This window comes from Tupaia chinensis, unplaced genomic scaffold (assembly GCF_000334495.1).
Source record: "Tupaia chinensis unplaced genomic scaffold, TupChi_1.0 Scaffold147123_1, whole genome shotgun sequence".
NCBI lineage: Eukaryota > Metazoa > Chordata > Mammalia > Scandentia > Tupaiidae > Tupaia > Tupaia belangeri.
The window spans coordinates 975,253-999,201 of record NW_006206975.1 but is presented as its reverse complement, the minus strand read 5'-3'; the positions used below and the strand labels follow the sequence as shown (position 1 = coordinate 999,201).

The window sequence follows — 23,949 nt, the reverse complement described above, 5'->3', positions numbered from 1 at the left end:
ACCCCAGAAGACAGAGTTGGCTCTTGTCAAATGTCTTGATGGTGGTATTTAATTCCTCGGGTGATACGGCCTTTTTTTTTAAGTTGGACAAGTGCTTGATTGACTAATATTTCATGGACATAAATTGTTTTATTTCCTCATGAGAGCAAACTTTTGTTTACATAGGTGAATATTAAACTACAAGTATATGAAGGGAGGCGGTGTGTGTGAAAACATGGACATTCAAAAGTAAATTTCAAGTGTCAAGATAATTTCACCTTAAAAGACTTAAGCAGCGGCCAGATGATGGTGCAGCAGTAAAGTGGCCCTCTGTGAGGGTGACTCACATGAGAAGATTGTAGCTTCGTATTCAGAGACCTTTTGTAAAAAGATTCTGTCATAGGGCTTGTACACTTGCTGGAAAGAGACAGAGACATTTGAGAAATCACCCCCTGGGGGATGGCTATGCCTGCAATCCCTTCTGAGATTAAGGACATGGAGGCACATGTGCCCATTGTGATTTTTTTTTTATAGACCATAGTTTAGTTTATTTTTAACACCCATCATGCCATGAATTCATAGGGAATAGGTTCTAGTAGCTCAGGCTCCTTTCCATTGGTTCTCACAAAGTGTGCTTCTCTGGGTGGAGCAGGCTGGCTCTTTAGTTGAACCCAGGTACCTTTCTCTTTGGCTTCTTTCTTTTTCTGGTCATTTTCCTTCACACGTTTTAGGAAGCTATCTCTGCTTAGAATGTTTAATATGCTCAATACACACATTCATTCTCTTGGCAAGAATCTTGCCCTTAACTTGTTTGTTCACAAGAATTCCAACAGCATGCTGGGTAACATTGTAGACTCTTCCAGTTTTGCCATGGTAACATTTGTGGGGCATTCCTTTTTGAACAGTACCCATTCCCTTAATGTCTACAATATCATCTTGTAGATTTGCATATATGTTGCCACAGAAACAACTCCATGTTTTCTAAAAGGTCTAGAGAACATATATCGGGTGCCTCTCCTCTTTCCCTTTGTGTTCGTCATTTTGGTTAATTACTAGAAGATGGTGGTCCCGGCCAAAAGCCCCATTGTGATTTTTAAGCTGCCACGTCAGGAACTTGAACCATGGTTGGCCACTGAGAGTCCAGAACTTTAACCATTGCACCACCTGCTCGCCCTAGAGATCTCTTCTCTTACTCAGAGACACTGGGGGTATAAGTGGGCCCATGATACAGAGCTGGCTGAAACAGGGTGAATAAAGAGGTCAATATCTTGGAGTTGGTCTCTCATCAAATTAATAAACTTGGGCCAGCCAGTGGTGTGATGGTTAAGGTGACTGGATTCCACATGGCCAACTTCCCTGTTTAAGTCCTGAACATAGGTTGAAAAACACTGGACACATGCTTGTGCCCCAGACCCCTAAAGAATGGGTTGTAACGTGGCTATCTGGGTGGAGTGGGTGATGATTTTTCACAGCCACCACCCCCACCACCACCACTTTGGAGAGCAGACCTACCCTATAGCAAAACTAAAAAACAAACTTAAAAATTAAAGCCAGTCTGTGGTGTGATGGTGGCTGGATCCCACATGTGTGCCTTGAGTCCCTGGGCTTCGGAGAAATGCAGGGCAGGTGTGCACGCATGCCCAAAAGCCACACAGGAGGGAGATATGGAGGAGGAATTGCATCACTATTCCCCATGGGGGGTGATTTTTCACATACCCTTCTCTCTCTCCTCTCTCCTATGGGGGAAAAAATGCCTGGGTGGATGACCAAATGGCTGTCTCTGGTTCCGATATCTGTTCTCAGGAGCCAAGGAGTTTCTCAAACAGCCATAGCCCAGCTCCTAGCTCAACACACGATACACCTGACGGTTAATTCAAGTCTTCAAACATAATAGACTATATATGACTTAACGTATATAGTTCTTAAACTTAATCATTCTCTCTTTCCCACTCAGTCACCCATCTTTGATCAGATCCACTGTTCAATTGGCTTTTTTTTTTTTTTTTTTTTTTAAATTTAGCTACAAGGCAAGCTCAGGGTTGGGGGGCAGTGGAGAGGGTGACAGATTTTTCTCAGTATTTGGGAGTTTTTCAGGCCATCACTTCGGAACTCGAACAACCCATTCAACCATGTGGGATCCCCAGCCAAACTAACCATTTTGCCACCGGCTAGCTATCTTCACACTATTAATGTGTAAGGATTTCTTTTTTTAAAAGAATCATTTTATTTACTTTTACTAATTATTAACACTATTATTTTAATTTTGGGGGGAGGAGAGGTTTTTGGTATAGGCTGGGTGAGCTCACCAGAAAGACAGAGATAGAAAGACAGAAAGCGAAAAATCACCCCTCAGGGGGGATGGCCAGGCCACAGTTCCTTCTCCTCCACTCTCTTGGAATCTTGGGCACGCACGCACACGCTCCCAGCATGAGTTTAAGCTACCGGGTCTGGGGCTCTAACTGCAGGTGACTACATGGGAGTCCAGCGACATAGTCACTACGCTAACTGCTGGCCCTCTATTATTTTAATTTGACCAGAGACAGAAGGAGAAAGTGAGGAAGTAAGCCGCCAGGTCAAGGACCTGAACCATGGTCAGCCCTGTGAAAGGCTAGGGCATTTAACTACCATACCACCTGCTGATCCGGATCTGTGAGGCTTTCAACAAGTCCAATCAGGACAGGAGACAACAGTAACCGTGGCAACGAGGAACGCAACGGAAGGGGTGGGGCCTGGGGCGGAAGGGGCGGGTCCTCGGGGCGTTCAGTGCAGCGATTTAGTGGCGGGAAAAGCTACCGGTTTTGAAGCGTCTTTCCTGACTGAGCGGAGGTCTTCCGGCGCCCAGCGATGGAGGAGCTGCCAGCGGAGCCGGCAGACGCCGTCAGGGACGGGCCCAGCGCGCAGGCGACGCGCAGTGAGGACCGCAGGACCCTGCTGCTCAGGTTGTTCTCTCCCGGCCCAGAGCTCCGCCCTTAGCTCAGGACGGCCAGGACTCCGGTTCCGACGCCGTCACCAAGTGGCTCGGTGACTGCATCGTTCCCTGCATCGAGCCCTTTCTTCGTCTGTGAAAGGAGAGAACACTGAGCCCCTCCAGGCGGCTTTGCTCTGGGGCTAAATGCGATGCTCTAGGGAAGCTTAGCGCAGTGCCAGGGCCCTTAGACGCCTGCGGAGCTGAGGTCGCCCCTCGGTCCCCGCTAGCCCCGAGGCCGCGGGCGTGGGGCAAGAGGAACCCGAAGCCCGAGCACTGCTCCGATGCTGCCCGCCCCCTTTATACCTAAGGCCCTCTGCAGTCCAGAGGCTTCGTTTGTTGTATATGCTGCTAGACGGATTACGTTTGTGTTTTTCCACAAAGCTGTTGGTAGAGATTTGTCAGAAAGGGGGTACATCAGTCTTGAAGCCGGTGGGTGAGCGACTCGTTCTGCCCCACTGCCTATTCTTGTGATGAGCTTAAATAGTTGAAGAAAAAAAAAATTTCACGACACGTAAAAATGAAATGGAATTAAAATTTCAGTGACTATAAACAAGTCATTTATTTATTTTTCGATTTGCCACGCCCTCGCTGGAGGGAGTAAAAGTGAGAATGCACTCCCCTTGGGGCGTGGCCTCTGGGCAATCCCTACTCCATTTCTCTCTCCTTTAGGGGCATGCAGGTACCAAGTGGGTTTCTCAACGCTGGGTAGGGGTCTGGCAGGGTTGTCCATGTGGGATTCCATCTCCTTAGCCTCCAGACCATAGATAGACCCATAAATAAAGTTTTATTAGAACACAGCTTTGTTGCTATAAGGGACAGAGTCCAGTGGTTAAAAGAGACTGTATGACTCACAAAGCCTAAAATATTTCCTATCTGATCCTTTATAGAAAAAAATTTACAACCTCTGTTCTAAATCGTGACAAAGGGTATATTTATTTTAAGGTTTTTGTTTTGTTTTGTTTTGTTTTGTTTTTTTTAATTTGACCTGAGACAGAGAGATAGTAAGAAAGTAAGCCACCAGGTCCAGGACTTGAACCACAATCATCCGTGTGGGAGTCCAGCGCCCCAACCACCATGCTACCTGCCAGCCTGACAAAGGCTATTTTTTTTTTAAAAAAAAGCATCATGAGGGGCCAGCAGGTGACAGTGGTTAAGACACAGGACTCCCACGTGGTTGACTGCAGTTCAAGTTCAGGACCCAAGGACTTGAAACTTGAAACTCACCTCTGGTTCATGTGCATATGTGCCCAAAATCCTGAGAGAAGAACAGAGGGGATTGCAGTGTGGCCATACTCCCGTGGGGGGTTGATGTCTCACTGTCTCTCTTTTTTCCTAGAGTGCGCGTACCCTATAGAAAGCATCAGAGCTATTTATCAATTCCTTACTATTTACAATACAATATACTTAAAGATACAAGATCACCTTTCTATTTCAGTTAAATAGGAACTGTTCTTTCAGTGTGCGTGCCTTGAAGAATGCTAGCCTACGTAGCCTCAAAGAAAACGCTGTTTTGGGCCACACAGTGGCATGGTAGTTAAAGCTGCTGGATCCCACATTGCCCACTTTGCGGTTTGAGTTCAGAGCCTAGTAGTTTAAGAAACACACCAGGCGGGATCAGCAGTTGTGTAATGGCTATGTCGCTGGACTCCCATGTAGTCAACTGCGGTTTGAGTCCCGGACCCAATGGCTCGAACTCATGCCGGGCACATGTGTGTACATGCCCAAAATCCTGAAAGGAGAATGGAGGAGAAGGGATTGCAGCGTGGCCATCCCCCCAGGGGGTGGTTTCTCGCTTTCTGTCTCTCTGTTTCTCTCTGTCTTTCTGGCAAGCGAACGCGCCCTATAGCAAAAACTTCTTCAAAAAAAAAGGAAAGAAACACACCAGGCACATATGTGCATACCCAAAATCCTGAAAGGAATAAGAAATGAAGGGATTGTGATAATGGCCATTCCCCACCAAGTACTTTCACACTCCCCTTCCCCTCTCTATCTTTCCCATGAGTGAATGCACCCTCTAGCCAGTTTTTATTTTAATGAGGCAAAACTGGAAGACTGGCATAGTTATTAAGGCACTGGACTCCCACATGGCTGACTGTGGTTCAAGTTCCAACCCAGCAGCTTGAAACTTATGCTAGTCACCTGTGCGTGTGTCTCCAAATCCAGAGAGGAGAATGGAGAAGAGATTGCAGTGTGACCATCCCCCTAGTGGTTGATTTCTTGCTCTCTGTCTCTTTGTCTTTTCAGCAAGTATACACACCCTATAGCAAAAATCTCCCTGGGGTGGGGGGGGGGACCTGGAAGACTTTAATGTGAGTTCAGTTATTTGTACATATGGTAGGAGTAAAACCTTAGTCAATAAATATATGACTTCCTGTTCTCTTTTATCCCTTTTCAGGCTAAGAGCCCAAACTAAACAACAACTCTTAGAGTATAAATCGATGATTGATGCAAGTAAGTATTTTCATTTTCAAAAAAGCTTTTGTGAGTTTGGTAATGAGTGGTACTTGAAATAAAAGATAATCAACTTTGAAAAAATTGTCTTTATATACTCTAGTGTAGCAAAACAGGTAAACAAAGATGTATACAAGGTAATTATGATATATGGTTAGTGGAATGAAGGACCTAAAGGTGTGATAACTGGAAGGGGCTACTTTAGATAGTTTGATGAAATGGCTTCTCTGAGAAGGTGATTTTAGAGCTGAGATACAAATAATAAGAAAAAATGCTTTCTCATACAGTTCTTGGTTTTCATTTTTCCGTTATTAAGAAATTGTAATATCGGAAATGGGTTAACAGTCCACACTGTAGAACTTATGCTAAAGGAGACGACAGATTTAAAGCAGGTCATAGGACAATTAGTTGTAGTTTTGAAAGATAATACTCATTTAAATTGATTATTTTTCATTATTTTAAAAATATTATTGAAACTTCATTGGTTAAAAGGTTTTTCTTTTCTTTTTTCTTTACAATAAATGCATTCATTTGAAGGGTACAATCTGATGAGTTTTGACAAATGTATACATCTGTGTAACCACAAATCAAGATACAGGACTTTTTTTTAAGAGTTTTAAAAATTTTATTTGTTATTGTTATTATTTAATTTGACCATAGAGACATGAGAAAAAGAGAAAGGGAAAGTGAGAAAGCAAGCTTCCAGGCCTGGGACTCAAACCTTGGTTGGCCATGTGGGAGTGCAACACCTTAACCACTGCCAGCCCCAAGATATAGGACATTTCTGTCATACCAAAGATTGTTTTGTGCTACGTAATAGTCCTCACAGTTACCACTAATTTGATTTCTGTTGCTGTAGACTTACCCTGTAGATTGTGCTGTCTGTGCTGTACAGTAGGGTAGCTACTAGCTACATGTGGCTTTAAGTTAATAAAAAGTAAATGAAGTGTAAAATCAAGTTCTTTAGTTAGAAGAGTCGCTTACCAAGTACTCAGTAACCACGTGCGTTTAATGGCTACCTTATTGGACAACACAGTTGTGAAGCACTTCCATCATCACAGAAAGCTGTGGCATCTTTTCTCTCTGTTCTATTGAGGTTTTTGTCTCTCCTTACATGAGTACTACACTGTCTTAATTACCTTAGTTTTATGGTAAGTCTAGATATTAGCTAATGTACATCCTCCAACTTTGTTCTGCTGTGTCAGAAATGCTTTGATGGACCCGACTTGGTGGCACTTGCCAGCTCATCAGGAGATTTGTCAAGAAGATCACCAGCCTGAGAAATATAATGAGACCTTGTCTCTACAAAACAAAGAAAAAAAACAGTTTGGTGGTACTGTCAGTAGCAAACTGGCTGCAGTGCTAGAAGCCATTTATATGACTGACCATGGATTCAGATCACCAGGCTGGCCTGAAGAAATGAGTGGAATGTACCTGTGGGCCCAAGATCCTGACAAGCTAGGAAAGGGGATCACAGTGTGATGAGATCCTGTCAAGGGTGCTTCTCTCTTTCTCTCTTTCTCTTCCTCTTGCACACTCACATACTCACTGTCATAAATAAAATAAAAAGCATTCAAAACTTGAGTGATTGGGAAAACGTGGTATGGTGGTTAAGGGCGCTGGACTCCTACATGGCTGACAAAAGTTCAAGTCCTGGAACTGGTGGCTTGCTTTCTCTTCTTCTCTCTCTTTCTCTGTCCTTCTCTAGTCAAATTAAAAAGTAAATTAATTAATTAATTAATTAATTAAAAACAATTCTTTAAAAGAAAATGAGTGAATTTTTAAAAATTTACTTTGATAATATTATTTTTTGTTTTCACAAACTTCTTGTTTTAAAAAATTTTTATTTAATCATTATATATCTTTATAGCATACAACATTGCAGCATGGTTTTTCCCAGCATGCTTGAGGTGCATGTCAGCCAAATCAAAGATTTTACCGTATACATCAATGGATTTTGTTCCTCTCCAGAATGATTTATTTATTTATTTTTAAATTATTTTATAATTATTTACTTATTTATTCATTCATTTTAATTTGACTAGAGGGAGACAGACAGAGAGAGAGAGGGGGGCGGAGAGAGTGAGAAAACAAGCTGCCATGTCCAGGACTCAAACCAATCAGCCATGTGAAAGTCCAGCACCTTAACCACCACGCCACCTGCTGGTCCCTATTTATTATTTTTTAATTTGACCAGAGTGAGACAGAGAGAGAGAGGGGGGCGGAGAGAGTGAGAAAACAAGCTGCCATGTCCAGGACTCAAACCAATCAGCCATGTGAAAGTCCAGCACCTTAACCACCACGCTGCCACCTATTGGCCCCCCATTCTTGTCTGTTAAATACTTTTTTTTACTTTTTTTTTCCCTGAGGCCCCCCGCCCTTACAAAGTGATTCCATTTTGACTAGCATTTGATTGGGAACTATATACATAAATATTAGGAAAGCTGTTATATTAGCAGTATTGATTTCTCAGAAGTACACAGTACATGTAGCCGTTTCAATATTTAGTACTATTCACTATAGAAGTTATACACATATTTTATTAAATTTTTCCTTAATTTTATGCTTTTGAATGCTATTTTGCATGATAGTTTGCTTCCTTTTAATTTTCAGTTGTTCATTGCTAATACACATGTGTTTTGTTTGTTTGTTTGTTTGTTTTTAAGAGGTTTTTGCTATAGGGCACGTGCGCTTGCCAGAAAGACAGAGAGAGAGAGAGTGAAAAAGCCCCCCCAGTGGGGATGGCCACACTGCAGTCTTTTCTCCTCCATTTTCCTCTCGGGATCTTGGGCACACGCACACGTGCCTGGTGTGAGTTTAAGCCACCGGGTCTGGGACTCGAACCACAGTTGACTACATGGGAGTCCAGCGACATAGCCATTACGCTAAATGCTGGTCCCTACATGTGATTTTTTTTTTTTATATTACTACCTTTTTTCTATCATTATTAAATTGTTTTTTCCAATATGATAACTACTAGTCCTTGTGGTTATTGAACACTTGAAATGTGGTTGGTCCTTACTGAAATAAAATACACAAAAGAATGTGAAGTGTTTCATTAGTAATTTTTAAAAAATAATTATTTTATTTAACTTTATTTATTTATTTATTTTAATTTGACTAGAGAAGGACAGAGTAAGAGAGAAAGAGAAAGGGAAAGTGGGAAAGTAAGCCCCAGGTCTGGGACTCTAACCGTGGTCAGCCATCTGGGAGTCCAGTATCCTTAACCACCATGCCACCTGCTAGCTCATTAGTAATTTTTAAATGATTACATGTTAAAATAATGTTTTGGATCTACTGCGTTAAATAAACTCAATTTCACTCGTTTCTCTTTATATAATGTGAAAATCAGACATTTAAAATTATGTATTTTATTTTTGTGGCTTCATTTTTCTCCTGTTTGGCAGCAGTATTCTAAAATGTTATTTATTTATTTATAGATGAAGAAAATACTCCAGAACAAATCATGCAAGAAAAGCAAATTGAAGCGTATGTCATGTTTTACAATTGTATTTGTGGGTTTTTACTAACATTTAGTTATATTACCCATATTATGACACTTTCTTTTTTGTCCCTTTTCCAAATTGTATAATGTATTCATTGAACTTGTTCATGTGGGAGGGAGACAGTTACAAGTTCAGTTACAAGTAACTGATCAATCACATTAGCACTTCCTGGCATTTCCCCTTATTAGATCCTAGCAAAGCAGTTCAGGAGACATCAGTTTAGCAGATCTGTTAAGTACACATCAGTATGTTGAGCCTGGAGAATACTTTCATTTAGGTACAGGTATTTTACTTTGTTCAAAGATTTTATACATTTATTTCAATAATGACTTTTTCTGCTATTGCTGAAATTCTTTTGTTCATGCTTCTTTGATAGTAAAATTGAAGACCTGGAAAATGAAATTGAAGAGGTAAAAACCAATCTTGAAATAAAAAATCTTGCATTGGACAGGTAATTATTACATATATAAATAAGCACTTACGAACATAAGCATTGTGAACTGGAGACCAAATGGGTATGGGAGCAAAGTGGAAGCAATTTTTTTTTAACCTGGTTAAATGGATTAGTCAAGTGAAATGACAGTAGACAATGGTCACTCACACTTTGGATCCTGAGGAAAAGTTACATTATTGATCAGTATCTTCATATAGGCCCACTGCACAGTGTTAGACCCATATGGGAGGCCCCAGGTTCGGATCCTGTATAGACCTGAACACACCTGTGATCACCTGTGATCCTGAGATGCTGGGGGAAGAATTGCCACATGGCAAGACCCTGTCAAGGGTACTTGCCTGACTATCACTAATGAATGAAATAAACAAACATGAAAGCTTGGGACCAAGTGGTGACACAGCAGTGAAGCACAGCACTGTATTCTGTGAGGCAGTCCCACATGGGAGGGTTCTCAGTTCAGGCCTGGTGACCTGCTTACATATGCCAAGCATGCGTGCCTGTGATCTGGGCCTGACTGAAAGCTGGGAGTGAATCGCAGCACAAGAACCCAGTTGGGAGTGTATGCACTTATGTACTTTCTCTCAGAAAAAGAATTAAACTTTAAAACAAAACAAAACAAAAACCTTCATTTGAGGGGCTAGGCAGTGGCAAAGGGTAGTATGACTGGACCCACATGGGCAAGGTCCGGTGTTTCTGTCATGGGACCTCCTTGAGCATGCAGGATGCCCACAGACGTGCCTATGTCCATGATCTGTACTGGCCGAGCCTGGGGGCGAGTCATGAATTGGGTCCCTTGCTGGGAGTGCCTGTCTCTTTCTCATGGAGATAAATAAATACTTTTTTTTTTTTTAAGTTTTACCAGTGGGCATGCATAATTGCCAGAGAGAGACAGAGAAAGAGGGAGAGGAAGAAAGCACCCCTCAATGGTGTATGGTCACACCACAGTCCCTTTCTCCATTTCTCTATCCTGGAATTTGGGTTCACACACATGTACCTGGCATGTTTTTCAACCTGCTGGGGCTGAGATATGAACTGCATAGTCAGCTATGTAAGATTCAACTCCCTTAACCAATAGACTATGGGACTGGCTCATAACATTTTTTTTTTTTTTGAAAGGTTTTTGCTATAGGGCACGTGAACTTGCCAGAAAGACAGAGACATAGAGAGACAGAAAGTGAGAAATCACCCCCCAGGGGGGATGGCCACACTGCAGTCCCTTCTCCTCCATTCTCCTCTTGGGATCTTGGGCATGCATGCACACGCGCCTGGCATGAGTTTAAGCCACCAGGTCCGGGACTCGGACCACGGTCCACTACATGGGACTCCAGCAACATAGCCATTATGTTAACTACTTGTCCCTAATTTTTTTATTTTTAAAGTTACATAGGATAGAGTTAATAGGTAAATTTCAGTCAAGACAATATAAATATGGCCAACTGCAGTGGTGCAATGGTAACAACACAGGCCATATGGGAAGATCCCAGGTTTGCTTCCTGAGGTTAAATCCCACTGGAGTTTGAATACAGATTAATTAATTATAGGAACTATTAGTCTAGTAAAAGAATTATCATTGGGTTTAAATATTTTTTATCATAGGTTTTACAGCTGCATTTTAAAACACATTCAAGAAATATTTGAGGGGTTACTATAACCTAATCTTTGTACTAAGTGCAAGTATACAGATTTTAATAAGGCAGATATGTTGAACCAGCAGTTAGCATAATGGCTATGTCACTGGACTCCCACGTATTCGACCGCGGTTTTCGTCCTGGACCCGGTGGCTTAAAACTCACGCCAGGCACGTGTGCGTGTGTGCCCAAGATCCCAAGAGGAGGTAATGGAGAAGGGATTGCAGTGTGACCATCCCCCCTGGGGGATGATTTCTCTCTTTCTGTCTCTATGTCTCTCTCTGTCTGTCTGGCGAGCGCACGCACCCTATAGCGAAAATCTCTCCAAAAAAAAAAAAAAAGACAGATATGGTCTCTTAGTGGATTTGTGGTTTGAATTAATAATTTCATTTAAGTGAGTGACTCTTAACAATTACCTTTTTTTTTTTTAAGAGTTGTTTGTTTTTCTTTTTAAGAGAGATTTTTGCTATAGGGCGCGTGCAGTTGTCAGAGAGACAGAGACAGAAAGCAAGAAATTTCCCCCGGGGGGATTGCCACACCACAACCCCTTCTCTTTCATTCTTCTTCCAAGATTTTGGGCATGCACTTGCATGTACCCTGTGTGTTTTTTTAAGTTGCTGGGTCAGTGACTTAAACCACAGTCAACTATGTGGGAGTCCAGCAACGTGACCATTATGCAATCTGCTGGTCCCTATTTATTTAATTTTATTTATTGTTGTTTTTCAATTTGACTAGAGATAAAAGGAAAGCAAGGAAGCAAGCCACCAGGTCCAGGACTCGAACCACAGTGGACCATATAGGAGTCCAGCGCTGTAACCACAATGCCACCTGCTGGCCCCGATGCCGCAGTCTTTATCCCTCCAATTTTCCATACTGTCAGGATCCTGGGCATGCATGTTCAGCCAGCATGGTTTTCAAGCTGACAGTGCCAGGACTCAAACCCTAGTCAGCCATATGGGATCTAAGTTTTTCTGTGCAGCTCTTAACAACTTCACTATGGGCCAGTTCAGTGATCACATGTTTTAGGTGAAGTGACTTCAAAGTTATGAAGGTATCAGGCTGGCAAGTGTTGTGGTAATTAAAGGTGCTTGGGCTCCTTCATGGCCGACTGCAGTTTGAGTCCCGGACCTGACAGCTTGCTCACTCACTCTCTCTCTCTCCGTGTCTCTCTCTGGTCAAAAAATAGAAAAATAGGGAACCAGCAGTTAGCGTAATGGCTATGTCACTGGACTCCCATGTAGTTGACCACGGTTCACGTCCCGGACCCCGGTGGCTTAAAACTCACGCCAGGTGCGTGTGCATGCATGCCCAAGATCCCGAGAGGAGAATGGAGGAGAAGGGATTGTGGGCGTGACCATCCCCCATGGGGGGGTGATTTCTCGCTTTCTGTCTCTATGTCTCTCTCTGTCTGGCAAGCGCACGAACCCTATAGCAAAAACGTCTCCCCCCCAGAAAAAAAAAATAGAAAAATAATGGTAATAAATAAATAATAGTTTTTTTTTTTTAAAAAGCGATTAAGGTATCATCTTATAATGAATCCAGCTTTTTCTGTGCGGCAAAAGGAAAGAAAGAACTCTGCTGCTACCAAATTGATTGCCCTTTTATTATTACTTACTTATTAGCTATTTGACTTTAGAAGTAATTTACATGGGCATGCTTTAAAATTTACAGTTGAGTCAGCCAGTGACATGGTGGTTAAGGAGGCTGGCTGGATACCATATGGCCAACTGTGGGGTTCAAGTCCCAGACCCAGTGACTTGGAAAACAAGTCAGGCATGTGTGCATACATGTGCAAAATCCCCCATTGGGGAATGCTTTCTCACTTTCTCTCTTTCTCTGTCTCTCTTCCTCTTTCCCCAGCAAGCACAAGTGCCCTGTAGCAAGTTATTTTTAAAAAAATTGTAGACAAGTATGATTTTATATTCTGTGTCTTAATATTTTAGGCCTGTACTGATCTTTATAGAACCTTACTGCTTGCCTCAGCTCTTCACCAAGACAGACAGCTGGGAGAGCTTACCAGCCCAGGATAACAGGTCCTTTCAGCCTGGCAAGGCACAACCATCTTCAACAGCCTCTGTCACCCTGTTATTTCATAGTTCTGTGGTTTACTTCTCAAAGCATTCGCTGGGGCCAACAGGTGGCGTGGTAGTTAAGGTGCTGGACTCGCACGTGGCCATTGTATTCTCCTATTAAAAAAATTACATTGTTCCTTTAAAGATATGTACAATGTGTCAGTATAGGTTTTAAAATTTTAGAATGTAATGGGACCAGCAGGTGGCATGGTGGTTAAGGGCACTGGATTTCCACATGGCTGACCACGGTTCGAGTCCCAAACCTGGAAGCTTGATTTCTAACTTTCGTTCTCTCTGTCTCTCTCTCACTCTGTCCCTCTCTGGTCAAATTATAGATATATATATAGATAGATAGATAGTCAAATTAGATAGATAGATAGATAGATAGATAGATAGATAGATAGTCAAATTATATCTAGATAGATAGATAGATAGAATGAATGAATTAAAAAAAGAATGTTGTAATATCAGGATCAGCAGGAGGTATAATGGTTAATGTGCTGGACTCCCACATGGCTAATTGTGGTTCAAATCCCAGACCTGATGCCTTTCTCTCTCTGACCAAACTGAAGAATAACAAATAAAATTAAAAAATAAATAATTTTTAAAAAAATAAAATGTTGTAATATGCCATAAATATTATTTATGTTTTATAACACAAGCTTTTTCCCTCATAGGGTGCGACTTTCAAATGCACTTCAAAAAAACCTGGAGAAAATTGATGTCAAAAATAGGTAGGAATTTTTTTTTTTCTGGGTGTGATAATGATAAGAATAAGGAAGGAGAGATCTGAACCTGTGGATGCTATGGTAGTTAAGGACTCCCACACAGTCGACCATGGTGTAAGTCTTGGACCCAGTGACTTGAGAATCATGCTGGTCATGTGTGCATGCGTGTGTGCTCAAAATCCTGAGAGGAGAATGGAGGAGACAGGATTGGGGCATGGCCATCCTCCCTGGGGGATAATTTCTCACTGTCCCTCTCTCACTCTTTTTCTCTTCTGAGAGTGCATGTGCCCTATAGCAAAAATTGAAAAATTAAAAATAAATAAGAAAGGTGAGCCCCACAATGGCTTTAATTTTACAGTTTTTTAAAGAAATGAACTATCAGGACTAGCAGCGTAATGGTTGTGTCGCTGAACTCTTATGTAGTCGACCGCGTTTCAAGTCCCGGACCTGGTGGCTTAAACTAACGCCAGGTGCATGTGCATTGCCATAAATATTATTTATGTTTTATAACACAAGCTTTTTCCCTCATAGGGTGCGACTTTCAAATGCACTTCAAAAAAACCTGGAGAAAATTGATGTCAAAAATAGGTAGGAATTTTTTTTTTTCTGGGTGTGATAATGATAAGAATAAGGAAGGAGAGATCTGAACCTGTGGATGCTATGGTAGTTAAGGACTCCCACACAGTCGACCATGGTGTAAGTCTTGGACCCAGTGACTTGAGAATCATGCTGGTCATGTGTGCATGCGTGTGTGCTCAAAATCCTGAGAGGAGAATGGAGGAGACAGGATTGGGGCATGGCCATCCTCCCTGGGGGATAATTTCTCACTGTCCCTCTCTCACTCTTTTTCTCTTCTGAGAGTGCATGTGCCCTATAGCAAAAATTGAAAAATTAAAAATAAATAAGAAAGGTGAGCCCCACAATGGCTTTAATTTTACAGTTTTTTAAAGAAATGAACTATCAGGACTAGCAGCGTAATGGTTGTGTCGCTGAACTCTTATGTAGTCGACCGCGTTTCAAGTCCCGGACCTGGTGGCTTAAACTAACGCCAGGTGCATGTGCATGTGTGCCCAAGATCCCGAGAGGAGAATGGAGGAGAAGGGATTGCAGCATGGCCATCCCCTCTTGGGGGGGGGGGGGATTTCTCACTTTCTGTCTCTCTGTTTCTCTGTCTTTCTGGCAAGCACATGCACCCTATTAGCAAAAACCTCTCCAAAAAAGTTAAAAATTAAAAAAAATAAAGAAATGAACTATCACTGCCAACCTCCTTCATCTGGGGAATAAGAAGTGAGGGATTTTTGTAGGCCCTCCCCAGAATTACAACAGCTTTTACAGTCCAGTTGACATCTTGTTCCATATGAATTGCAATGTATGAAGCAGGAGTTTTAATCTGAAAAACTTGAAAGGAGGTCTTGAAATAATTTTCATCTATATTTACTATAAACTAGGAAAAATGCTATCTCGTTTTATCTGGCAATAGCCCAATAATATAGAAAGTATACTCATTTTTCTTCCATGTTTAATTTTTCCATGAAAAAGAGTGTGTGCAATCCCCTTTCCCTAGCCCTCCCCTCCTCAGGATCACACGCAGCATGTTTTCAGGTCAACTCTGGATCTGAACCAGCAGTCACCCCTTTGGCTTCCAGCATGGCAGGTCAATACTTACTGCCTGCACCAATTGTACACCAAAACCAGGCCATCATTTTTTCATTGGTATAAATGAACTTGTTCAGATTAAACCATTTGCCAAGTATTATAAAATAAAGACTGTGGCATTCAAGATCTATCTATTAGGTTGTTGGGAACATCAGGACATATTTTTGCATAGAAAAACATGGCATGATGTTCACAACAACCTAATATAATCTAGTACTAAGTATCTGGCCTCACTATTATTTTTCTCTCTTAAAGCTCTGAAAATATTATGATTCATTATCCTCTGCCATTAGGCTCGGAAGAGTTGTAAGATGAATCTGAGCATTTTAACCTAAACTTATATACATTCTTCTCATATTCCAGCTCACTTTAGTCTGAATTTGGGCTCACTTTTTCTTAGGGTTTTTGCCATAGCACATGTATGCTCACCAGAGAGACAGAGAGATAATGAAAGGGAAAGTGAGAAATCACCTCCCAGGGAGGATGGCCGCTCCATAATCCCTTCTCCTCCATTCTCCTGGGCTTTTAGGCATGTGTGCACATGAGCTCAGTATGATTTTCAAGCCACCAGATCTAGCCTTAAACCATGATCGGCCATGTGAAAGTCCAGCACCTTAACCACTGCACCACCTACTGGCTTCTGGGCTCTCTTAACTATCCCCTATAAAAGCAGAGCTTAAACCATTATTCAGCCTAATGGCACAGTTGGTGGCAAACTGAACTGGAAGCTGTATGGCCACCTGCACATTCAGATCCCTAGTTGGCTTGAAAATACTCTAGGCATGCATACTTGCCCAAAATCCTAAAGAGCTGGAGGGGTGAGGAAAGGGGATTACAGCCTGTCGAGGGTATGTCCCTGTACCTCATGCTCACTCGCTCGCTCTCTCATGCATGTGCTCTCTATCATGAGTAAAATAAATAAACTAAAAAGTTCTCAAGTTTGGGGCTAGCAGGTGATGTAGTGGTGAAGGTACTGTACATCCACATGACTGACTACAGTTCAAGTCCTGGATCCAGTGGCTTGAAAAAGATGCTGGGCAGGTATGCATGTGTTCCCAAAATCTCAGAAAGAGAATGGAGGAGACAGGATTGAGTCATGGCCCTATCCTCCAGGGGAGTGATTTCTCATTTTCCCTCTTAATTTCTGTCTCTGGTAAGCACATGTGTCCTGTGGCAAAAAAAAAAAAAAAAAATTAAAATAAAAAATTCTCAAGTTAAAGGGGTGGGACACAGGACATGTTCACCACATTGATGCCCTAAAACAACAGTAAAGTTACCTAGACTGAGATCCCTTGTTTTAGAGGCCAGCAGCTCATATGATGTTTAAGGCGCTGGACTCCCACATGCCCAGCCATGATTTGAGCCCTAGATCTGGTGGCTTGCCTTTCTCACTTCCCCCCCTCTCTCTGTCTCTTTCTGTCTTTCTCTGGTCAAATTAAAAAGTAATAATAATAGGGGGACCAACAGGTGGCATGGTGGTAGGGTGTTGGACACTCCCACATGGCCGATTGCAGTTCGAGTACTGGAGCTAGTGGCTTGCTTTCTCTCTCTCTCTCTCTCTCTCTCTCTCTGGTCAAATTAAAATAAACGAATGAACAAATAAAAGTAATAATAATAAAATTTAATAAAATAATTTCTTTTAAGTTTTTTTTTTTAAATGACAACTGTTTAAAAACAGACAATTGGTATGCCATTCAATTGAGGCAGCTTACAGCCTTGGGCTCCAGTGCCTTAGTTTCCAACTAAACAAACTAAAGCCTAATATAAAAAATAAAATTAAACGTAAGTGTAGATAATCAAAAACTGCCAACTAGGGGCCGGCAGGTGGCATGGGGGTTAGGGTGCTCGATTCCCACATGGCCTCTCACAGTTTGAGTCCCAGTCCTGGCGGCTTACTATCTTGCTTTCCCTCTCTCTTACTCTGTCCCTCTCTGGTCAAATTTAAAAATTAATTAATTAAATAAATAAAAATAATTCAAAAAAAAAAAACCTAAACAAACAAAAAAGAACTGCCAGTTAAGGCCTGCAGGTGGCTTAGGTGGTTAAGGTCTTGGACTCCCACACGGCTGGGGAGTGCTTTCTCACTTTCTCTGTCTCTCTCTTTGGTGAGTACACATGCCCTATAGCAAATTAAAAAATAATAAATAAAATTAAATAATTATTTAAAAAGAAAACAAAACTGACAATTAACCTCTTACTGGAGACTTTCCACTATAACCAAAGACACTATCTGTGGATCCCACAGCAAAGGATTTAAGCAGCAGCAGATTGAAAATGTTATGATATTGCCAATGTGAACTATGAAGCTTATTAGTGAAACTGTTTTATATGATACTATAATGGTGGCTATACATCATTACTTTTTTTTAAGAATTTTTTTTAGAATTATTTATTTAATTTTATTTATTCATTCATTTATTTTAATTTGACCAGAGAAAGACAGAGAAGAAAAGTGAGAAAGTAAGCCACCAGGTCCGGGACTCAAACTGCATTCGACTATGTGCGAGTGTCCAGTGCCTCAACCACCATGCCACTTGCTGGCCCCTGTCATTACATGTTTTTCAAAACCTATAGAAAGTACACCACCAAGAGTGAATCCTACTGTAAATTATGGACTTCGGGTGACAATCATGTGTCAGTATAGGTTTGTCGATTATAACAAATACAAGATTCTGGTTTGAGATATCGACAATGGGAAGTGTGTGGGTCAGGGGGAGGACATATATAGGAAATTTTTGTACCTTCCACTCAGTTTTGCTATGAACCAAAAGTTGCTTTAAAAATTAAAATCTGTTTAAAAAATAAGTAGCTTATTAAGTTATTATGATTTTTCCTCCCTAAATATGAAATCTCTTTTTTTAAAAAAAGTATTTATTGGGGCCAGTGGGTGTTGTGGCGGTTAAAGATGCTGGACTCCCACATGGCTGACCCTGATTTGAGGCCCAGACCTGGCAGCTTGCTTTCTCACTTTCTCTCTCTCTGTCTCTCTCTGTCCCTTTCTGGTCAAATTTAAATAAATGAATGAATGAATAAAGTTAAAGAAGATAATTCTTTTTTAAAAAGTATTTATTCATTTAATTCTATTTGTTATTATTTTCTAATTTGACCAGAGAGAGAAATAGACAAAGAGAGAAAGGAAGTTGCCACATCCAGGACTCAAACCGTGGCCGGCCATGTGGGACTCCAGCATCTTTATCCACCATGCCACCTGCTAGCCCCTAAATAGGAAATCTTTATGAATATCCCTGTATTCCTTAGGTCAATACTTTTTGTTATCTATGACTGAAAATTTTTCTAGTGAAATACATCTCTAATTTTAGCAGAAACTTCTAGTTTCTTTGTTTTGTTTTGAATTTGCTATAGGGTACATGCACTCTCCTGAGAGAGGGAGAGAGAGAGAGAGAGAAAGCATCCCCCAGAGGGTATGGCCACATCCAAATCCCTTCTTCTCTATTCTCTTCTTGGGATTTTGGACAGCACACACACATCCTGCATGTTTCTCAAGCCTATGGGTCTGGGACTTGAACCATGCGGTTGGCCACGTGGGATCCAGCTGCCTTAACCACTACATTACCTAGCTGGCCCTCCAGGTTTATTTAGTTAGTAAGTTCTTTTTATTTCATTGTATTCATTGTCATTTTATTTTATTTCTTTTTAAAGTTGACCAGAAACAGAGAGAGAGAGAAAATGAGAAAGTAAGCCACCAGGTCCAAAACTCAAACCATGGTCAGCTACATAGGAGTCCAGCTACCCCAACCACCATGTAACCTGTTGGCCCCTTGTTAGTAACTTTCTATTGACGTTTACAGTGGATTTAATGAAAGTAAATGTAATTAATTTCTTCATTAATGAAATAAATTTATTATTTTTAACTAAGGTTAATAAACATCTTTGTTTCCTTTTCAGTGTGCTCATAGATAACATGAACCAAGTATTAAAGCTAAGTAAATTAATAATGAAATCACAACAGGTAAATTTGTACATTAGTCTACTTATAAATATTCTCATGACCTTAGTAACAACTTTTTGCTGGTAACTATATTATATATCTTAAACAGGATTGCCCAAAGGGACTGATATGATTAGGATTCACTCTCTCTAAGTTCTCTTTTTCATAATTTCATTATTTCTGACTAATGTTGCAAACTATCTAATTGTAATTTAAGCTACTGCATTCTCCCTTTTGTTGTATGGAAATAGAGGGATTAAAAAATAGAACTTTAGAAAACATGAGCTAATATAAAACTCAGAGATAAAAGTACTGTAAATTTGTTCTTATCAAATGTGTTTTAATTTTTTTTATTTTTAAAAACAGGAATCTTGGGATTTAGAGGAAAAACTGCTTGCTGTTAGAAAGAAGAGATTGCGTATGTGGAACACTTTTACTTTACATCTTTTTCTTTTTTTTGGTAGAGCATAATTTCACCAACCTTGGAGAGTGATAAGGCCAGATCTCTCAACTGCCAAGAAATTTCTTAACTTTCAAAATTTCTTAAAAGTTTATACAAGAGGGGGGACCAGCAGTTAGCGTAATGGCTATGTCGCTGGACTCCCACATAGTCGACCGTAGTTCGCGTCCCAGACCCGGTGGCTTAAAACTCACGCTGGGCACGTGTGCGTGCAAGCCCAAGATCCCGAGAGGAGAATGGAGGAGAAGGGATTGTGGCATGACCATCCCCCCTGGGGGGTGATTTCTCGCTTTCTGTCTCTATGTCTCTGTCTGGCGAGCGCACGCGCCCTATAGTGAAAACCTCTCCAAAATAAATAAATAAATAAGTAAAAGTTTATACAAGAGGGACTAGAAGGTGACGCAGTGGTTACGTCGCTGAACTCCCATGTAGTTGACCATGGTTGGAGTCTTAGACCCAGAGGCTTAATACTCATGCCAGGGGGCTGACAGGTGGCATGGTGGTTAAAGGTGGTGGACTCCCACATGGCTGACCTCGGTTCGAATCTCAGACCTGGCAGCTTGCTTTCTTGCTTTCTCTCTCATTCTCTCATTCTCTCTCTCTTTCTCTCTCTTTCTCTCTCCCTCTCCCCCCACCCCCGGTCAAATTAAAATAAATGAGTGAATGAATAAATAAATAAAGTTTTTTTTTAAAAAAAGAAATGCCCCTTTTAATAAAACAAACAAAAAAATCTCACACCAGGCAAGTGTGCTTGCATCCCCAAAATCCAGAGAGGAGAATGGAGAGGGGATTGTGGCATGACCCTCCCCGCTGGGGGGTGATTTTTCTGTTTCTATCTGGCAAGCTCACATGCCCTGTAGCAAAAATTTCTCTTAAAAAAAAATTTAGGAAACCAGCAGTTAGCGTAATTGCTATGTCGCCGGACTCCCACGTAGTCGACCACAGTTCGCGTCCCGGACCCGGTGGCTTAAAACTCACACTGGGTGCGTGTGCGTGCGTGCCCAAGATCCCGAGAGGAGAATGGAGGAGAAGGGATTGTGGCGTGACCATCCCCCCTGGGGGAGTGATTTCTCGCTTTCTGTCTCTGTGTCTCTCTCTCTCTGTCTGGCGAGCGCACGCACCCTATAGCAAAAAAAAACTCTCAAAAAAACATTTACACATGACAATATAGAAAGTAGGATATGAAATGCATTTTTATTTATTTTTGCTGTGTAAGACTAAATCACAAACTTAATACATTCTCAGTTGAGAAAAAAGAACAAATAATACAAAAAATTGTAATGCAAAAGTCAAGTCTGCTTTCTATGTGACCACAGTGTGGGTATGTATCATTCTGTATCCTGCTCTGTAACCATATAGGTACATTTATATGTGCATACCTCAAAATGATGAATTGATAAATGCGATTTTACACCCTTTACAGTTAGTTTATCATGACATGAGATAGCTTTTTGCTTTGAAACTGTTAAAATGTTTATATCCATACATTCTTAAAATGTTTATATCCATACATTGTGTATAGAATATTTGGAAACACAAAACTATATATAGGAAAATTTTAATTTTTAATCTTTTTTTTTTTGGAGGGGGTTTTGCTATAGGCTGTGTGCGCTCGCCAGAAAGACAGAGACAGAGACAGAAAGCTAGAAATCACCCCCCAGGGGGAATGGCCACACTACAGTCCCTTCTTTTCCATTCTCCTCTCGGGATCTTGGGCATGCACACAGACATGCCCGGTATGAGTTTAAGTCACCAGGTCCGAGACTCAAACTGTGGTTGACTACATGGGAGTCCAGTGACATAGCCATTAAGCTAACTGCTGGTCCCTAATTTTTAATCTTTACCACTGAGAGACAATCAACTTCAGTGCATTTATTTTTAACATTTAAAAATTTTTAATGCCAAAGCATGCATACACTTAACCACCAGAAAGAAAAAGTTTCCCCTGATGGGGCGTGGTCATGGCATAATCTTTTTTCCTCCACTCCTCCACCCCGTCAGAGTTTTGGGTGCATGCACATGTGCCAAGCATGTTTCTCAAGCCACCAGGGCCAAAATTTGAATTGTGGTTACTATGTGGGATCTAGGTCCCTTAACCACTGTGCAATGGAGCTGGCCCAATGCATTTTTTTTACCTTCTTTTTCTCTCTTTTCTTTCCTTTTTTTTTTTTTTTTTTGCCAGAGTGTACATAGGGAGAAAGCACCCCCGCCATGGGGGAGGTTCTGCCACAATTTCTTCTCTGTTTTGGGCAAACACGTGCACAAGCCCACATGTTTCTCAAGCTGCCAGTTCAGGACTTGAACTACAGGGTTAGCCTTCTGGGATGCAGCTCCCTTCACCATGGCACCACAATTTATTATTTTTAAAGATTATACAGATTTGCCTGCTAGCAAGTAAACTCATGGTCAGAAGTATTCTTGTTGGACTAATCTAATCACTCTTTTGATGTTTCTTTTTTTTTCCCTTTGCATTCCAACCTATTTTTGGTACATTACTGTGAAGGAATAAGTCTCTGAGACATACTCATCTATATTTCCTTTTTTTTTGGGGGGGGGGATAGATTTTTGCTGTAGTGCTTGCCAGAGAGACCAAGAGAGACAGACAGAAAGCAAGAAAAACACTACCACCATCCCCAGGGGAGATGGCCATGCCACAGTCTCTTCTCCATTTTCCTCTTGGTATTTTGGGCATGCACGCCCACATACGTGCCCAGCATGAGTTTCAAGCCATGGGCCCAGGACTCAAACCACAGCTGACTACATGGTAGTCCAGCAACATAACCATTATGCCAGCTGCTGGTCCCTCATCTATACTTTCAAATAGATTAATTCCTAGAACATATTGGAAGGTTAGAAAAAAAAATGGTTGATGATGTTATCCCCAGAGAAGGGAATCTTACTTTTAATTTAAAGTTTACCTTGTTTATACATAATATTTTTTTTTTTGGAGAGGTTTTTGCTATAGGGCGCGTGCATTCGCCAGACAGACAGAGACAGAGAGACAGAAAGCAAGAAATCACCCCCCAGGGGGGATGGTCACTCTGCAATCCCTTCTCCTCCATTCTCCTCTCAGGATTTTGGGCATGCACGCACATGCGCTCGGCGACATAGCCATTACACTAACTGCTGGTCCCATTATACATAATATTTTTAATTAAAGAGGAAAAATATTTCTTTATGTGTATCTCCTGCCTATTTTGACAACTCTCTTTTACATGATACTATTTCACATATTTGTAGACAGCTATCATTGTCATATGTAAACACCTGTAACAGTTCACTGAGGACATTGCTAAGTGTAAAAGTGAAATACTGTTATTTTGTGCCAGCAAACTCATTTCCAAATCAAAATAGAACTGCAACATGAAATGCTTCTTACTGAAAATTTTCTCTTTACTAAAATAACCAGGAAATGACTCCTTCCTAATTTTTCATGATCTTTGTTTGTAGAGTTATCATGTACAGTATATTGTCTTATTTTTAATCTAACAGAATTAAAACAAGCTTCAGAAAGTAAGCTTTTAGAAATACAGACTGAAAAGAACAAACAGAAAGATGATTTGGACAGTATGGAAAATTCAGACAAGATAAAGAGCATACAGCAAAATCTACAGATGGAGATACAAATTGCTACAGTTATTCAACATGTGTTCCAGGTAACATCTATATAAATTAGGAAGTGAAGTGCTTTTTAAAAAAATGATTGGTGCTAGTACAGTATTGATTTAGTTACTCTTGATTCTTGATAAAATAATTTAAATATTCCTCTGTTTATGTATATTTAGGGTTCACGTATATTTTACGTTTAAGACTTTGATTTTTTCATTAAGATTAGATCTTAGTCACTTATAAATGGAATGATTTTTTTTTCCAGTTCTCTGGAGGCAAATGGTTTAACAGTAGAGAACATTAGACTCATTGAAAGATAGAGGGAGACATGGCTGGGGGTATCTAAGCTTAAACTTCCCTTAGTTTGGGGCCAGCAGATGGTGTGGTTGTTGAGGCACTGGACTCCCAGATGGCTAACCTCAGACTGAGTCTGAGACCAGGCAGCTTGCTTTCACACTTCCTCCCTCCCTCCCTCCCTCCCTCCCTCCC

At 41.0% G+C, this 23,949-nt stretch overlaps 1 protein-coding gene across 2 annotated transcripts in view; it reads left to right on the top strand.

Annotated features, from left to right (window-relative positions):
* The first annotated feature begins 2,753 nt into the window (after positions 1 to 2,753).
* CENPH (centromere protein H) overlaps positions 2,754 to 23,949 on the top strand; it is a 26,344-nt gene continuing 5,148 nt past the window's right edge. Inside the window, exons 1-8 of one of the 2 annotated variants that reach the window (XM_027768673.1) lie at positions 2,754 to 2,918; positions 5,343 to 5,398; positions 8,839 to 8,887; positions 9,281 to 9,355; positions 14,318 to 14,374; positions 19,349 to 19,412; positions 19,758 to 19,809; positions 23,344 to 23,507. In XM_027768673.1, the coding sequence (XP_027624474.1) occupies positions 2,824 to 2,918; positions 5,343 to 5,398; positions 8,839 to 8,887; positions 9,281 to 9,355; positions 14,318 to 14,374; positions 19,349 to 19,412; positions 19,758 to 19,809; positions 23,344 to 23,507 (612 nt within the window). In that variant the 5' untranslated portion in view covers positions 2,754 to 2,823. Of the gene's footprint in view, positions 2,919 to 5,342; positions 5,399 to 8,838; positions 8,888 to 9,280; positions 9,356 to 13,735; positions 13,793 to 14,317; positions 14,375 to 19,348; positions 19,413 to 19,757; positions 19,810 to 23,343; positions 23,508 to 23,949 lie in introns of both variants that reach the window. The other variant, XM_006169525.3, reaches the window with a different exon arrangement.